This window comes from Mytilus trossulus, chromosome 9 (genome assembly GCF_036588685.1).
Source record: "Mytilus trossulus isolate FHL-02 chromosome 9, PNRI_Mtr1.1.1.hap1, whole genome shotgun sequence".
In the NCBI taxonomy this organism is placed as follows: domain Eukaryota; kingdom Metazoa; phylum Mollusca; class Bivalvia; order Mytilida; family Mytilidae; genus Mytilus; species Mytilus trossulus.
Genome location: NC_086381.1, coordinates 67,383,358 through 67,399,355, shown reverse-complemented (window position 1 = coordinate 67,399,355; position 15,998 = coordinate 67,383,358). Strand labels below are relative to the sequence as shown.

At 31.4% G+C, this 15,998-nt stretch overlaps 1 protein-coding gene across 1 annotated transcript in view; it reads right to left on the bottom strand.

Annotated features, from left to right (window-relative positions):
• LOC134683289 (uncharacterized) overlaps positions 1-15,998 on the bottom strand; it is a 39,855-nt gene that overhangs the window by 15,817 nt on the left and 8,040 nt on the right. The window contains exons 2-9 of the mRNA XM_063542481.1: positions 14,713-15,417; positions 13,275-13,401; positions 12,316-12,465; positions 11,497-11,817; positions 10,919-11,071; positions 7,633-7,713; positions 6,023-6,130; positions 1,600-1,914 (exon numbers count right to left, since the gene is read on the bottom strand). Coding sequence (XP_063398551.1) covers positions 1,600-1,914; positions 6,023-6,130; positions 7,633-7,713; positions 10,919-11,071; positions 11,497-11,817; positions 12,316-12,465; positions 13,275-13,401; positions 14,713-15,396 — 1,939 coding nt within the window. The 5' untranslated portion in view covers positions 15,397-15,417. The remainder of the gene's footprint in view (positions 1-1,599; positions 1,915-6,022; positions 6,131-7,632; positions 7,714-10,918; positions 11,072-11,496; positions 11,818-12,315; positions 12,466-13,274; positions 13,402-14,712; positions 15,418-15,998) is intronic.

Below are 15,998 nucleotides of genomic sequence, written 5' to 3'. Positions count from 1 at the left end.
TTTAATATTTTTAAACACTAAAGCTATTTCTTAAAACAGGTTTTTTAAGTTACATTTAATTCTTATATTTTTATTCATTTAACTTTTGTTACCTAATAGTATGCATTTATTCATATTTTGTATGCATGTTTTTTCGTTCTCTGCAACCTTTATATTTGCATGTTTTTTATGAGAAAAGAATTATCTATCTTTTATAATATCTTTACATGATTTCAAGAAGGGGTCGGAAATTGAAAATACTGTTCGTTCTAGATCTCCCATATAATTTGTATGTTGGTTTTTTATTTGATGTCACAATATTCAACCTGTGTAATCCATTGTTGATTAATATAGTTTATATGTTATCGTCCTTACAATGTTTTATTTTGAAATGCGATTGGCCATAAAAGCGATTTGATTAACCAATCGGTGAACATTAAACAAGTCTGTAAATCACATAGGAATGTTATTTAAAATACAATGTAATAGTTATTTTCTGTTAATCAAATAACGTGAACTTAGCTTCATTCGATATCTTGTACAATGATTATCATTTTATAGGCATTAATCCTACGACGCAAGCTAACCATAAATATATTTCAAAATGGCGTTTAACCATTTATTAAATTTTAATATTCATAAAGATAATAATATAAGAAGATGTATCATGAATTACTATTGAAGCAAGTACTACATTTGATTTTTTTTTTCATAACTTCAAATCATACAATTTGGAAATAATGTGTATGGATTGAGATAAAAGATCACAACTTACTTAAATAAGAAATGGAAGAAATACTGAACTATGGGTTTTTTTACATGATAAATGATATCAATTCTATATGGATCAAATATTAATTTTTGGGGATTTTAATTTATCAGAAAGTTTAAGTCTAAATTGAATATATTATTTCTATTCTTATATTAAACTCTGTCACTCTGCACATTGTGTCCCTGTTGACGTGATGTTCTGTAATATGCGGTGTTGCTCACATGAAATACATTGAATCATTGGCTTTATGTGGTTTCATTGAAGTATTTAGTCTAAATGGAAGCAACAGCCATCATGGTTTGATTGCTTATTATCGAATATCGGTGCCAATTTGACTACTAATTTGTTTCATTTCTTAAACAACCTCATTTTATGACTTTACCTATAGAGATTTATTAGCGCATTTCTACTTCCTAAAACATTATGATGGGTGCGATATGTCAATGGTATTGCGTCTCTCTATTTGACTGGTCAATTTTGAAAGCCCCCTTTTGGTACAAGGTACGTCTTTTTTATTCATCATAATAACTAACTATTTGACCTGCAAGAGTTTTAAACAAATGAAAAGTATCAGGATGCCGTTTGTGTTTCGGGAAGATTGTTTTTTATGCCTCATTATATTACTGCTAATAACAATATGTCAGAGAAAAAAAAGGATATGCTTGTAAAAAAACTATATAAAAAGACTGAAAAGGAAATTCACCACAAAATTGCTGTATAATATATTGTTTTATAACGATACGGTAATAATGGATGTTGCTTGTTTGTGGGATGCCCCTCAATTCCAGAATAAATTGCAAAGGTAATATTGAATATGACCTTCAGAATAACCCATTACAAGTATTTACCTCCATCTTCTGGTTTGGTCATTATCAAGACAGAAGCAGACAATTCCGCTGGTTCAGTTGATGAAACGCTGGATACATTTATAATTTTACCAATGAGTTTTACAACTGCAGCTTCCAGTGATGAGTAGGATATAAAAGCAGATCGTTGTGCTGTTGTATGCATTATAAATGTTTTAGTGGTCTCATAATACACATAGTCAACGGGGAATCCGTCAGGAAAAGTAGATATGTTGTCATTTATACTCGAGACAATCAATGGCAGATTCCATTTTTCGGGACATTCAAATGTCCATTCGAGATAAAGTAGTTGATTACCTACAAAATATTGTCTGAATTAGAAGACGAAAACACAGTAAAGCAGATGTTTTAAAAGTAGATCTTGCTATCCATGCCTCTTCTGTATTAACTTTATTATCATATTGTATAGTGAATGACATCGTGTGATCTGTAGGTCTTTAAGATTGCGTCTTTATGTCTCAGATATATTTAAATCAACCTCTATTAATTTTGTCTTCCTGGAATTCTTATTTGTCGTTTTAAACGACTGTTTATAAAATGTCGATAAATCGAATGCGAACAAAATAAATAAGTTTTAGAAAATGGGTGTTGTTTTAGATCAAAATATATTTATTAGGACAAAGGTAGATTATAGATAAAACTATATGGAATCTTAAACAATATCTCTTTTTCAGGAATTTTTTATTAATAGGACTACAATAGAAAAATAAAAAGGTTGGAATAAAAACTTGAAAATGGGAAAAAAAACTAGATATCATTGAGATGGGAGCCATCTCTGTGGGCCCCGCTGTCAATAACGTGGGGTAAATAAGTTGTAAGGATAATCTGATATGAATTTTATTTGAAGTTATTACATAGTCTCACGTGTGATTTCAATCTAAGATTTTAAGTTAAAACTGATAAATATTCTCAACTTACTTTCATAGTATAATAGTGATATGACTGCATGATGTGAACTCATTGTTGACTACTCTAAGGTGACTTCTGAATATATGGATTGATTTTTGAACAATATGTTTAAAGGTGCTGCCCAATTGATATTTGTCACATATTTTTTGAATTATGCCTTCAATATATTATGACCCACCAAGTATAAAGTATGAAATATTAACGGTTCTCGAGAGGTAGAGCGGACACAATTCGTTAAGAACAACGAACGGATGGACAGACCGACGGACTGACCTTTGACCTAGGATGCATACATTATGACACATTCTCTGGTGTTGGTTAATATATATGTTAAGTTGAAAATGTTTGTCAGGTATAAAGTATGAAATAATAACAGCTGTCCTCTCAAAATATAGCTAGTGTGGATCAAATGTGTTAGCGATGGACAGACCAACAGACAGACAGACCTTTGACCTAGGAAGTGGTTAATACATCATGACACACCCTCTGGTGTTGGTTAAAATGGATGTCAAGTATAATATTTGAAATCATAACGGTTCTCAAGATATAGAGCGGACACAATCTTCACAACAGGACACGGGGTTGTCAACTGAAACCAAAGTTTTTTTTTTACCTTGACCTTTGACCTAGGAAGTTGTACATACATCATGACACACCCTCTGGTGATGGTTAATAATCATGTTAAGTATTAAGTAAAAAATCATAACGGTTATCTAGATATGGAGCGGACACGATCTTCACCAAAGAACACAGGGTTGTCAACTGAAACCAGTTTTTTACCTTGACCTTTGACCTAGGAAGTTGTACTTACATCATGACACATCCTCTGGTGGTGGTTAATATACATGTAAAGTATAAAGTATGAAATCATAATGGTTCTCTAGATATGGAGCGGACACGAAAGTGTTACGGACGGACATACGGACGGACGGACAGACTGATCACTATAGGTCGACCCGCCTAAAGGCGGGGCTCTAATTATATTGGTTTTACTATAGTTCGCAAACTATTTGCTTTTTTTATTGTCCTGTATAACATTAAAAGCTATTCTAAAAGAAAAGTACAGAAAATTTCAGATGAATACAACTCATCAAACAATCCACTTGCAAATGTATGAATTCAAACAGAAAATTTCCTATGACTTTCAAAATCAGCAACTATATTCAAACTGTTAATGTCATTAGAAAATACGAACTTGTCAATACTATACAAGTTCTTGTAACCTTTTCTGATAGTCTTTTTTAATGTTTTCGTCTGTTCTAACTTTCAGGTGCAACAATAATAGAATATTTGATTTAGACTAAAATATCATAAGGATTGCAAAATTGATTTGATAAAATTGCATACATGTTTATTAGCGCAATGAAATCCGTATTCTCAAGCAACTGTTACCTTAAAAAAATGACGCAATTATTATCTCAAGAATTTTACAACTATGGCAAAAGGACTGCAGTCATTAAGGTATAGAACCACTAATTCAGGCCCGGTCGGAAAAAACATACAAGAAAGTAGTACATATTTAAAACAAAATAGTTCCTACGCATAGCTCTATCTTTGTCAATAGTGGAACTATTCGGGTAGTTTTAGTATCAAATGAAAGCTTGGGGACATGGGATCACTGATGAAAGTTTTACTTGAATGATAAAGAAGTATATGAAATTTCAATAAGAGGGCACATTTGGCCTGTTGTTCAGAAGTTCAGAAGTTCCTGTTTTTGTATTATCAAATTTCCGGGAACCAGTACGCTCAAATATGCAATTAACGGTATATTGATTTTATTTGGCATAAGTCAGGATAAGGTACAGTTTTGACATGAAATAACTGCCACTTTATTTGAACTTAAGACAAAGTAGCCATAACTGCTTGACATTGCAGAATTTAACATAGAAAGCAATGGGTCTACGCATTAGTGTTTTTATACCTTGATGATATCCTTAACAGTTACCTGTAAATATGTATACTCATTCTAGAACTGTCAACAAGAGTTATGCCTTTTTCTGAGTCTTACCCATAAACAAAGAAATACATATACATTGTATTTATTAATGGAAACCAGAAAATATGATGATATTACCTAAAATTTAATTGAAAGACTAAACTTACCTAGACGAATTATATAACTGTTTGTTTTTATTCAACTTAATTTGAATTAGACGTATATTTAAAATTACTAAGACTGTTTATTAAGGGGTACGGAACACTAACTACAAATGGTACTGTTTTTTTGAAAAAAATAAACGACACTTTTTTTTCCAAAAAAAAGTTTCTTCTTCAAATACAAGACCCACATATTCATTTTAGGGGGGTTGACTCCAATACCCTCCTTTTATTAGCTTAAACGAAAATTAAAGTCATAAGAAACGAGTGACCGGTGAAAAATAATGTTCTTCTAATTCTTGAACCAATGCATACAAACATCATAAACTTAGTCTTCTGTGCACGAATTTATCATTTTTTTCGAATAAATATCGTTTAATCCTCATTTTTTTTTCTCAATCGGACAGTGTTGTTGTGAGAATATGGCAGTTAATTAAAGTTCGTGTTTTGAAGCCGAAATTTACTGTCACCTGTTTGTCAACAATCGACAAAAAATCAACAAAAAAGCATGGAAAAAAGCACGTGCTCAACATGTAAATTCAGATAATAGTTTATTTTAAGGACATCCATGCGTATTGTGATCATAGGATTTTTACGAGATGGGTCTCACTGAGGTCACTTTGCATACTGAAAATATGTCAGGGGAATTGTTTCCTAGAAGGAAGCAATTAACATGAAGTAAACTTCTTCTAAATATGACTAAATTAAAGAGTTTTCTTCTGACAAAAAGTATATGTACATAAGTTTTATAAGAAAAGCTATCCATTGAGTTATAGATAAACATATGCATTATTTTTTTTGATTTGAGTTTTTTTATGACTTTACGATCCATAATTAAAAAAACTAAAAGTAAAGGGCTATCGGTGAACTAACATTTGCCTCATTTACATATTTACCCCTATATCCATACTTCTGGTTCAAATCTTTTAAAGATTAACAAGATGTTTAGCTACACCTTAGTGTATCAATGAGAAAGAAAACTAGAAATACTAATCGACAGAGTTTGTTTGTGTTGAATTGGATACCAGCATATTTCTCATGGGTTTTTTTTGTTGGCAAATCAAAGCATGTAGGCTTTCAAAGACAAATCGTCTTAACAATATTCATTTCTTTGATTTGTTTGTCCTGAATAGTCTTAAAATGTTTTGTACTGGGTGTTAAACAAAAGACACCATTTCAATTTCAAATTCCAGCTTATTAATGCAATAACTTCTTTTTAGAATTACATCAATTCATATAGATAAAATGGCATTAAACCAACGATAGAATCCTTTTGAGTTTAAAACAATATCTGATTTGATGCTTCAAATTTTACCTTTCCTTTAAACACATTGGAAATAAATATGAAAAACATATACATGATGTATACGCGAAAGTTGCATTAAGTTATGTCAAATACCTTGAACATCATGTGACACTTCTATAGGTCCAGTCTTATCGAGGTCATTTGGCAGTCCATTTAGTTTGAGCAAGCACCTCAAGTTGTCTACATTTACGAAAATCTCATCTGGAATCGCGAAAAATAAAGTATATTTAAAGGTTTTATTGTTATTGATTGATAATGAACCATTACTAAGAAATAAATCTACTCCCTTTCATTTATTTCTTTCCAGCCATGCGCACATCATAAATAAATTGATAGCAAAAGAAGGGTAGTAAAAAACAACATAAACCGGAAATTGATGATTCATTCTTAATTTATTTATATATATCAAATGTTCGTTACATTTTAGCAACAGTGTACAACCACATTAAACTATACGCATTTCATCAAGATTTGTAAGTTGACCAACGGTACTCATTGTATACGAACATATATTAATCAGCAAAAGACATATATATAATATATGTATTCCCTTCTTCGTATTTAAGCCAGCCATCAAATTTAAAATAAGGGATTTCACATTAACAGAAAAGTCTGTTATCTTGACTTACAAATCGCCAATGAAGATCATTTAAAAGCAAAATTTTGCGGCATAAGAGATGATATCCGCTGATCAACTGAACAATTTCAATTTGTATGTATCAACATTCAGCTGCGCCTTCATCCCAGTTGATATGACATTCAAAAACTTTCGTTTCGCATCATGATTTCACTGAAAGTGGGTAGCTAATTACAAGGTTGCTATTAAGCAAAGCATCCGAAGGGATAAAGATTAAGTGATCTTTTTGAAAATGTAACAAATGGTTTCACATGTCGGTTGACAGTTATGAAATATCTGTTTTAAAGATGACGATCGGGACTGATATGCCCGTTTACCTTAACCTCAATATAAATCCTGTTTTCCTTGAATATGACATAACCGAATGAGATATTTCACTTTTTCACAGAATTTGCAAGTACATTAACAACCTCTCAGATGCAACATGTGGAACTTGACCTGCTTACCTTGTTGTTTATGGGCTTCATTTTGCTGAAATTTCAGTGTACTGGTTTTGTTGTTTGCTTTGTTGTATTTGTCGTTATTCTTTGTTGTCATTGAGTTATCAGTTTGTGTTTTATTCATTAGTTAGTTAAATCCTATGCTGTTGTACATGAACACATTATATTTTATTTGAATGACTTGCATTTATTTTCCATTTTATTTGTTATAAATACAAAAATTCTAAATTCTACAGTTTTCAATTTACAAATCGACATTACCCGAGAACAGGGAAAGTAACCGCACCCAAAATCCAGTTTGGGGGTGAGAAGTATTGTGAATAAGTTTCATAAAATCTAATTAAGGCACATGGAAGTTAAATTGAGGGGAAACTGCAAAGTTCCCACTTTTTCCCTTGATGAACGGACATAAATCGGGAACAGTGAAAGTAAAGAGTGTTTGATCATAAAAATCATTTATCAGTTTTATAACAGTTATTTGGGGCAAACTAAAGGTAGAGATTCGAAACTTATTTTGGAACGTATGGACGGACGTACAGACTAAGGTGAGTAAAACGTTATGCCCCATCCCAGGAGGAATAGGCATGATTTCATTTCATGTTGACAATGCTTTTGTTCTTTCTCACCATATTTTCCCTCATTTGTTGTTTCCATTTTAACCTGCTGATTTGATACGCAGTCGTCTTTATCTGTGAAATCAGATTGATCTAAATGAGAAAACATTCGATTTTATGTTGCAGTGAATACATCAGTGGTTTCCAGACACATGCTCTCAGTTCAGAAATTTAAAAAATTGAAATGAGTACACGACTACAGATAATACAATGTTAAATGAAAAATTAGAAAAGAAATCATTATGATAATGTGATATTTCATTTCGGGAATAACAAATAACTGATGGCATACTGTTTTGTAATTTGAAAGGTGTTTAATAACAGAAATTTTCTTACTTTATTACTAGGGATGGTAACAAGTACTCGAGTACTCGAGTACTCACAATGAAGGCCGAGTACTCGAGTACAATTCTAGTACTTTGATACTCATTGCTCACTTTAGTTCCGTTGAAATATCCCCTTCGTAATACTATTTAAAATTCATTAACTACGCAGATACGTTTAACATGAGACTTTTATTTGGTACTAGCATTGAAGTTTTATATTTCAATATTACCTCCATGGTACTAGTATATAGTAGTACATTCCTTCCGATGGGTATTTAATGTGCACTACTTGTAACAAAAATTAGAAAGCCAAACAGACCACGTACAATTTGTCTATGTCTGTTTTACTTCATACTGACAGTTACAAAGTATGTGTACCATTTTTTTACCTGTACATGAATGATTTTTTTTTATCGAATCAGTCAAACAAATGAGTCATCCCTGTTACACTTTCATTGTTAACATTCTTTCCTTTTAGTAGCTAAAAAGATACGAAACCTAAATAAAGCTAGGATGTTTAAATGAAGGATAACTTGAATCCGGATTTATTGAAATATTCACTTTCAAATGATCGATGTTTCTTAACTTATTTTGATTAATTCCACCACATTGGCTGCTTATAGTTATCAAAGGAACTAAAATTGAATTAGTTTTCATTATTTCACTTTCATTTAATGATTGAACAAAAACAAAATTCCTAATTATGTTTTTTATATCTCGTAGCTAATGCCGCTCTTATAAATTCTGTATATAACAGTAAGTGGCCAACACTTTGGGGCTGTTCTTTTTTTTTATTGTCATTTCACACCTTTCCATTTTATCTTTGTGGTTTTCACTTTTGCTTCTTTTGATTATTCTTTTTTTTTTTGTTAAGTTTCTAGAATAGAAATCAATAGATGACTGATAGATTCTTAAATATCTTTAGTTCAAATTACTTCGTATGTGCATTGTTGCTGTTAACGTCACAAGCAGTGTTTCCGATTGAAGTTATAAAATTTGAACGTAGGATATAGACAAGAAATTTTAAAAAAGAGAAGAGACGATACACCGAGGACGCAATACCATCAGATGAAAAATACAGAAAATGGCATATCAAAAAGGTATTGACGAAATGACAAACAGCTGTCCAAACGAAAATACGTAACATATACAGAATAAGCAAAACAAACCAACAAAACTCCACATTAAAATCAAATACACTCGTCACTCGCATGCTATATAATAAAAAGAGTACAAATTTGTTAAAGCAGATGAAAAATCGTGTACAAAAATATACAACAACCAATCAAATCATTGTGTCACTTAGGAAACTTTTGATGAGACTAATATCAAATTCTAAAGATTGATAAGACGTAACTCTCTTTTAACCTATCAACTTCATATGAGAAAGGTCCCTTCTAAGCAATGTCATAAAATCATCACAGTCATAACTGTTCAATTAAAGTTATTTTCCACAGAATTAATCACGATTCATAATACTTGTAGATTCTAGATTCTTAACTCAAAAGTTAAGACCTATTGGTCATCTTACAGCCTTTGGGTATATTTGTTATGAGTACAAGCGGGCATACGCTAAAATGTCTCGCCTTCTCTACCTATCATTGCTATTATGTTGATAGACCTAAGTATAAAGCTTTATTACAACTATCCCATCAATGTAACATGATCCAAGAAAATGAGGTCAAAGTTATTAAACCAAACAAGAAATACATGTAGACCTGACAATCGTGAATTACACTAAATAAAGTTGACCTTTTGCTTATAGTTTCTAAGAAACAGACTTTACCAAGAAACCTAAACATTGATCAATGAACCATGAAAATGAGATCAAGGTCAGATGAACAATGTCAGGCAGACACGTAAAGCTTACAATCCTTCCATACAACATATATAGTAAACTTATTGCTTACAGTTTAAGAAAAACAGTCCAAAACACAAAAACTTACCTCTGACCGATGTACCGTAAAAATGATACCAAGGTCAAATAAAATCGGCGAATACTGATTCATCATATCATATTTCCATACACAAAATATACTTGACCTATTGCATAGTTTTAGAAAAAAAATACTCAAAAACTAAACTTTAATTATTGAACCATGAAAATGAGGTCAAGGCCAGATGACACCTGCCAGCTAGACATGTACACCTTACAACCATCCCTATCCCTATCCTATACTATACGACATTTTATACAATTGAAGTACCACTCACAAATAAAAAGTGTGTTTTTAACACATGTAGTGAAAAATTTGGCTTTCACTGTGTGACTACAATCCCACCAACAAACCAATATCATTCATTTTACTAAGTGTTAATCTTATTACGATATCGGGTAATTTTCCTTAGAAATTTTCCATGGGTAAACACTTTTTCAAGACAGTGCACATAGAAAGGTCCAAATGACATAAAGCGAATAAATGAAGATGATCTATAACAAATACCTCTCCATTTCAAAAATTAGTTTAATGTACGTTTTTTTATTGCCAATTGATATTTTATAGTGTGTTTTTCTATGTTGTGATGTTATGCTTTTGTTTCAGAAAAAGGGAGAAGGTTTGGATCCATTAAACGTTTAATCCAACTGCAAATGTTTGCACCTGTCCTAAGTCAGCAATCTGATGTACAGTAGGTGTCGTTTGTGTATGTAGTTTATACGTGTTTCTCGGTTCTCGTTTGTTTTATTCTATATAGATTAGACCGTTTGTTTTCCCGTTTGAATGGTTTTACACTATATTAATTTGTATGCTAATTCTTTATGGCTTGTTGTTCGGTGAGAGCCGAGGGTCTATGTTAAAGGCCGAACATTGACCTACAATGGTTTACTTTTTTTTAAATTGTTATTTAGATGGAGAGTTGTCTCATTGGCACTCACACCACATCTTCCTATATCTATTAAAGGAGATATTTAAGTAATAGGTGTATTTTAAGAACTAAACTTTGTGTTGGTATGAATATGTAAACATACTTACCATCAGATCTTTCCAAGCAATCAGGTTCTAATTTTAATATCCGAGTTATTGAATTGATATTGAATAAGTTTGTTTTAACGTCAATCTCCGTGGCTGTTGACTCCTCTAACATCTCATGTTTGTCGAATACTGAACAAACGACTGTTAACTCCTCTACAATTTTGCAAAATAAAATGTTTGCCTGAACAAAATTGCATTTTCGGAAAAAGGTAATTCATTCTTTTATATAGAATACATAGTGATATGCAGACCAGTTGCACCTATTCAGTGTTTATTTAATTATTTTTAGATTGTGCAATTTTTTAAAGCAAATATCAAATGTAATAAAATTAACGGTACCGATTTTCTTGCACCTGATGAGCATTTCGACAAAACGTCTAGTGGTAATATCTGACATACATATGTTTTTAAAACTCTGTAAGATGCTGATAGATGGAAAATACTTCAATTTTTCAATTCAAAGGACCATATAATTAATACCTCCTCTTTCTTAACCCGTTTCTTAATTTATGTACTCATTTTTTATGTTGTGATATCATAATTTTTTACGTTTAATGACGAATCTGTAGCAGTTTTACCTTTTGTAAGGGGTGTGTTCACGGTAAGCATAATTTCCAGTTTGCCAGGAATATAAGTGTCAATTTCACCAGCTTTAACTAGCTGATTAATTAGTGATTTTACAGCTTTGCGTAAAGTTTGTGCATTTTTGAAAACATCTGGAAAGGCAACCAGTTCTAGTTGTATGCATTTGTGTTCTAAAGATTTCACATGGAACTCCTCTTTGTCAGCACTTTGTGTATCAATTTCTGTGGTCACTATCTTTGACAAATTTCTAAGTGTATTCTCCTCATCCCAACTTTTGGAGTCTACTTGCGTTCCTATGTTTATTTTCCTGTTTTCTACAATCAGAAAGGTGCAAGTTGTAAATTAACATTTGTATAAATGGACCGAAACAGCTTCAAGAGCACATTTTAGTATGCATACATATAATCAAGGCATTCGATCTGAAGTGAAGTATCTAAATTCTTCTACGTTCTTTATTTGAAGGCAATTAACATATTTTAAAAAAAAAATTGCAAATTGAACTTAAATTGTCTCCTTTAAAGGTTTTCTAGTCGGGAGATTGAATTGCACAAAAACAAGAGATTATTCCATAAACGTCAAGCACTTTTTCACAAGGATTTGAATGAACATTATTGCATTAATATAAATTAAGGTACTGGTATGTCTATAACTTTATTCATTCTGGATATGTCTTCGAATGATAAATGTGATCGTTCCTTCTATAGTGCTAAATAATAAATAATTAAAATTTGTGTTGTTCAATCTTGAGAGGAGGATTATCTTAGTTTTTTCTGTAACTGGGAGAACTGTCAAAACGATAGAAAAGCTATTACCAGAGTTCATGTGTTTTCCTTTTTCTTCACCTATGGCCTGAACTACGGCTACTTTGATGATTGATTCAAAGTTATTTAACATGTGTTTAACCTCCCTGCGGCTTTCTTTTGTTGTCAATTGTATTTGAGTTAAGATATCTTTCGTTTGTCCTGAAAAATAATGCTGTTTTATAGAATGTTCAGTGTGCAACATACTGAATAATTATTCAGAAATTTTAAAAGTTATTACAGGCATGCATAGCACATCTCCGAATTAAACAATAAGCCATATAATCAAACATTTTGCTATGTCCCGTTCTAATTATTGATGGCAAATGCTTTGAAACGAATATCCCAGTAAGATATGTGTTCCTGTACTTGTTAATCAAGGTCAAATTTGACTGTATTTTAAACATATTAACTGACAGAAGTTTAAAACCTAGATAATGTGAAACAATTATATATGAAGCTATCTCGGGGTGTCCAAGGATCACATAATCATAAATTTTTGTGCCAATATAATCACTTATTCATTAAATAAATGTTTTTTAACAAGATAATCAGATAATCAAAACCACAATCCTAGATTATCAAATAATCTTATAATCTTGAAATATTTGGTTTGGTAAACATATAATCAGTATAAAAATGGCCATGTAATCACATAATTAAAAACCCTTAGTTGTTTCTGTTGAATATTGAGTCGTTATGGACTCTAATTTGATAGGTATCATTATAACGTTTTGTTTCTTATGTCACATTTGGCACATTTGTTTGATTTTCGTTTATCAAATGAATAGATTGGATTTTGAAAAAAATTGGCATGCTACGAACTGACAATTGACACATAATGACCTTTTTGTGGTTTTAGTAGGGATATTTCTACTTCTTATGTCTAATTATACAAAACGAAATAAATAAAATAGAAGCCGCGTAAATCATCAATCAACGATAGTATCACAATTAATTCAATAAATTACCAGTCGATGACTCTATTCTGTTCAGCTGCTTATCGTGTGCCTCTTGTTTCAGATGGACTAACTTTATATTTGTTTTGCATTCTTCAGCTGTCGTTTTTAAAGGATGAAATCCATTCAAATCAAGCATCTGTAATACACATTTGAAGATTTATGTATTCTAGACAGTACGTCTGCTAATAAGATCAACTGATATAAATCAAATGAGGGCTTGCTTCATTATTATGTGTATAACGACTTAAGATCTGTATAACGACTTAAGATCATAAGATATATTTACAGGGGAGGTAATGACGTTGCTAACGTAAATTGTTATTTTCGCGGCGTCAAGCTATGACCTATTCGGAAAAGATTCAGTTTTCGACTGATGTTTATCATTCAAACTTATTTTTTCTTAAAAAAAAGTTCTTAGACCCTTTTTAAAAACATGCCATTTGGTTTGATTACGTGAGAAGATTATTTGTGCCAATTTTCATGAAAACATCAATAGTGCAATTTTTTTAATTTGATAAATATACAGCAAAAATTATGTGTTTTCTACATTCATGAAAATTTGATGAATGAGTTTCTTTGAAAAATCAAAATGCACAAATTTAAAGGACATTTATATAAAATCGAATTTACAAATAATTTAACAAACCAACAAAAACAGCTTGTGTTCGTCTTTTAAAACAAAAAAGTTTTGTGTTTCTGTCGAAAGGAATGATACGTCCACAAATCCGAATTTTCGGCAAATGTAAAAAAATTGAACTCATTTTACTCAAAAAGTAGCACATGAAGGTGTTCATTTTATTATATATTTGATTTAATCAGGCAAAAAATGTATGCAAATTGTCAGCAAAATATCAATATGGGATTAAAACTGTATCGTATGCCCTTAAATATGAGAGTTAATTTGTTTACATCACTGATGCCACAAAGCTGAAAGGCATCTTCATGTGTAATATACAATGTCTTTTCAAAGAAATTCCAAAGAGATTAAAAATCTAAACGTGACTGTAATTTCAAGGGACAAAAAAAAACTTACATTCTCGCAAAAATTTACTACTCCACAATTTTTAACTCCTTCAAACACAAATATATCGTACAATATAATACATGTTCAGTTATTGGAAATTGTCTAATGGAAAACATTCATTATCATAGTGTAAACTTAGGCTTTATGATATCCAACCGAGATTGAATTCGAAAACTTAACATGTGTTTTTTTTTTATCAAAAGAATCACATTTATTTTCAGAACGCTGTTGATAAATTCAGTTAGGAATCGGAACATGTTGTTATTTTCATATTTCAGTTCAACAGTCTCCATTGAAATTGTTGGTAAATAAATTATACGGATATATAGAAAAACAAACTCAAGGTCAGTCTTAACAGTTTTTTCCGTCAAACTGTGTGTGAGACAACCGAATTGTGTGACACAGGTATTCAACAAATCTTACATTTTTCAGATCATCATTTGATTTCTCTAGCATTTCTTTCAGTTGGTCTCCGAGTTGGTCTGTTGAAGAATTGAGTATACGCGAAATTTCATCCTGGAACATTTCTTCACATACATCCCCAATTTCACCAACAAACCCTAAAGTGGCGGTTTCCAGTGCCATCCAATGAGCCTCAAAATCAGCTTTACTTATCTTACCATGCCCGGCGTGTGCTAGAAAGTTTCGTATGTCTTTTACACTCTGACGCCACATAAAATTCATTTTAGACGGACAGCAATGTTGTATGATATTATTAAAAAGCGTTATATCTAATCCACTAACTTTGATTGAGCGCTTGGAAGAATATTTACATAGACAATATTGATTTACTTTAGAACCTGTACTAATTTCGTGATTTGGTTGTGGTAATCCAGAATTATCATACAACATATCGAACTGTCTAGAATTTAAACATCCTCTTTTCTTCGGTGACGCCAATGAAACTGTGACGCATTTACAACACGGTATTGTAGGGAAGCAATGATGGAACAGTATATGCATGTTGTTTTGATCATTTAAAAAACTTTCAAATTTAGAATTGTTCAGGATTTTCACTTCGAAGAAATGTTTCATAACTTTAACTGCTGGACCCGTTGTTAAAGACCAAAGCTGTAGATAAAACTTTCTTTCTTGTATGCTAGACATAATTTTTATGTGATGATATATCTAGAATTAGAAACGGTTTTCGTATAACATTTACAAGAAACAAACTAATTTAATATACATGTTTGATGTTGTCTTAGGAAAATGTACACAGAACAATTCTATAAACGAAATAACTAAAGCGAAATATTAAGCGTTGTGAAAAATATCTTTGTGTCATTAAAAGCGATGGTTCTTTTCGTACCTAGTTAGCCTTAAAATAAACATGGGAGTTTATATTTTGGCGTTTTATTCATTGACATAAGTTTAATAGATTAGACTTTTGGGTTTCCCATTTAAATTGTTTTACACCTAGTAAATATTTGGGGCCCTTTATAACTTGCTGTTTGGTGTGAGCCAAGGCTCCTTGTTAAAGAACATACGTTGACCTATAATGGTTTACTTTTATTTAATGATACTTAGTTGGAGAGTTGTCTCATCGGCACTCATATCACATCTTCTTATATCTATTAACTCTTGTATTATTTCACTATCAAATGATACATACTTATTGGCATATTTCTGATAAGGATGCATTATTATGTGTGCAGACATACCTAATTTATTTTGAAACCATATCTAATGAATGCATTTTAACGATTACA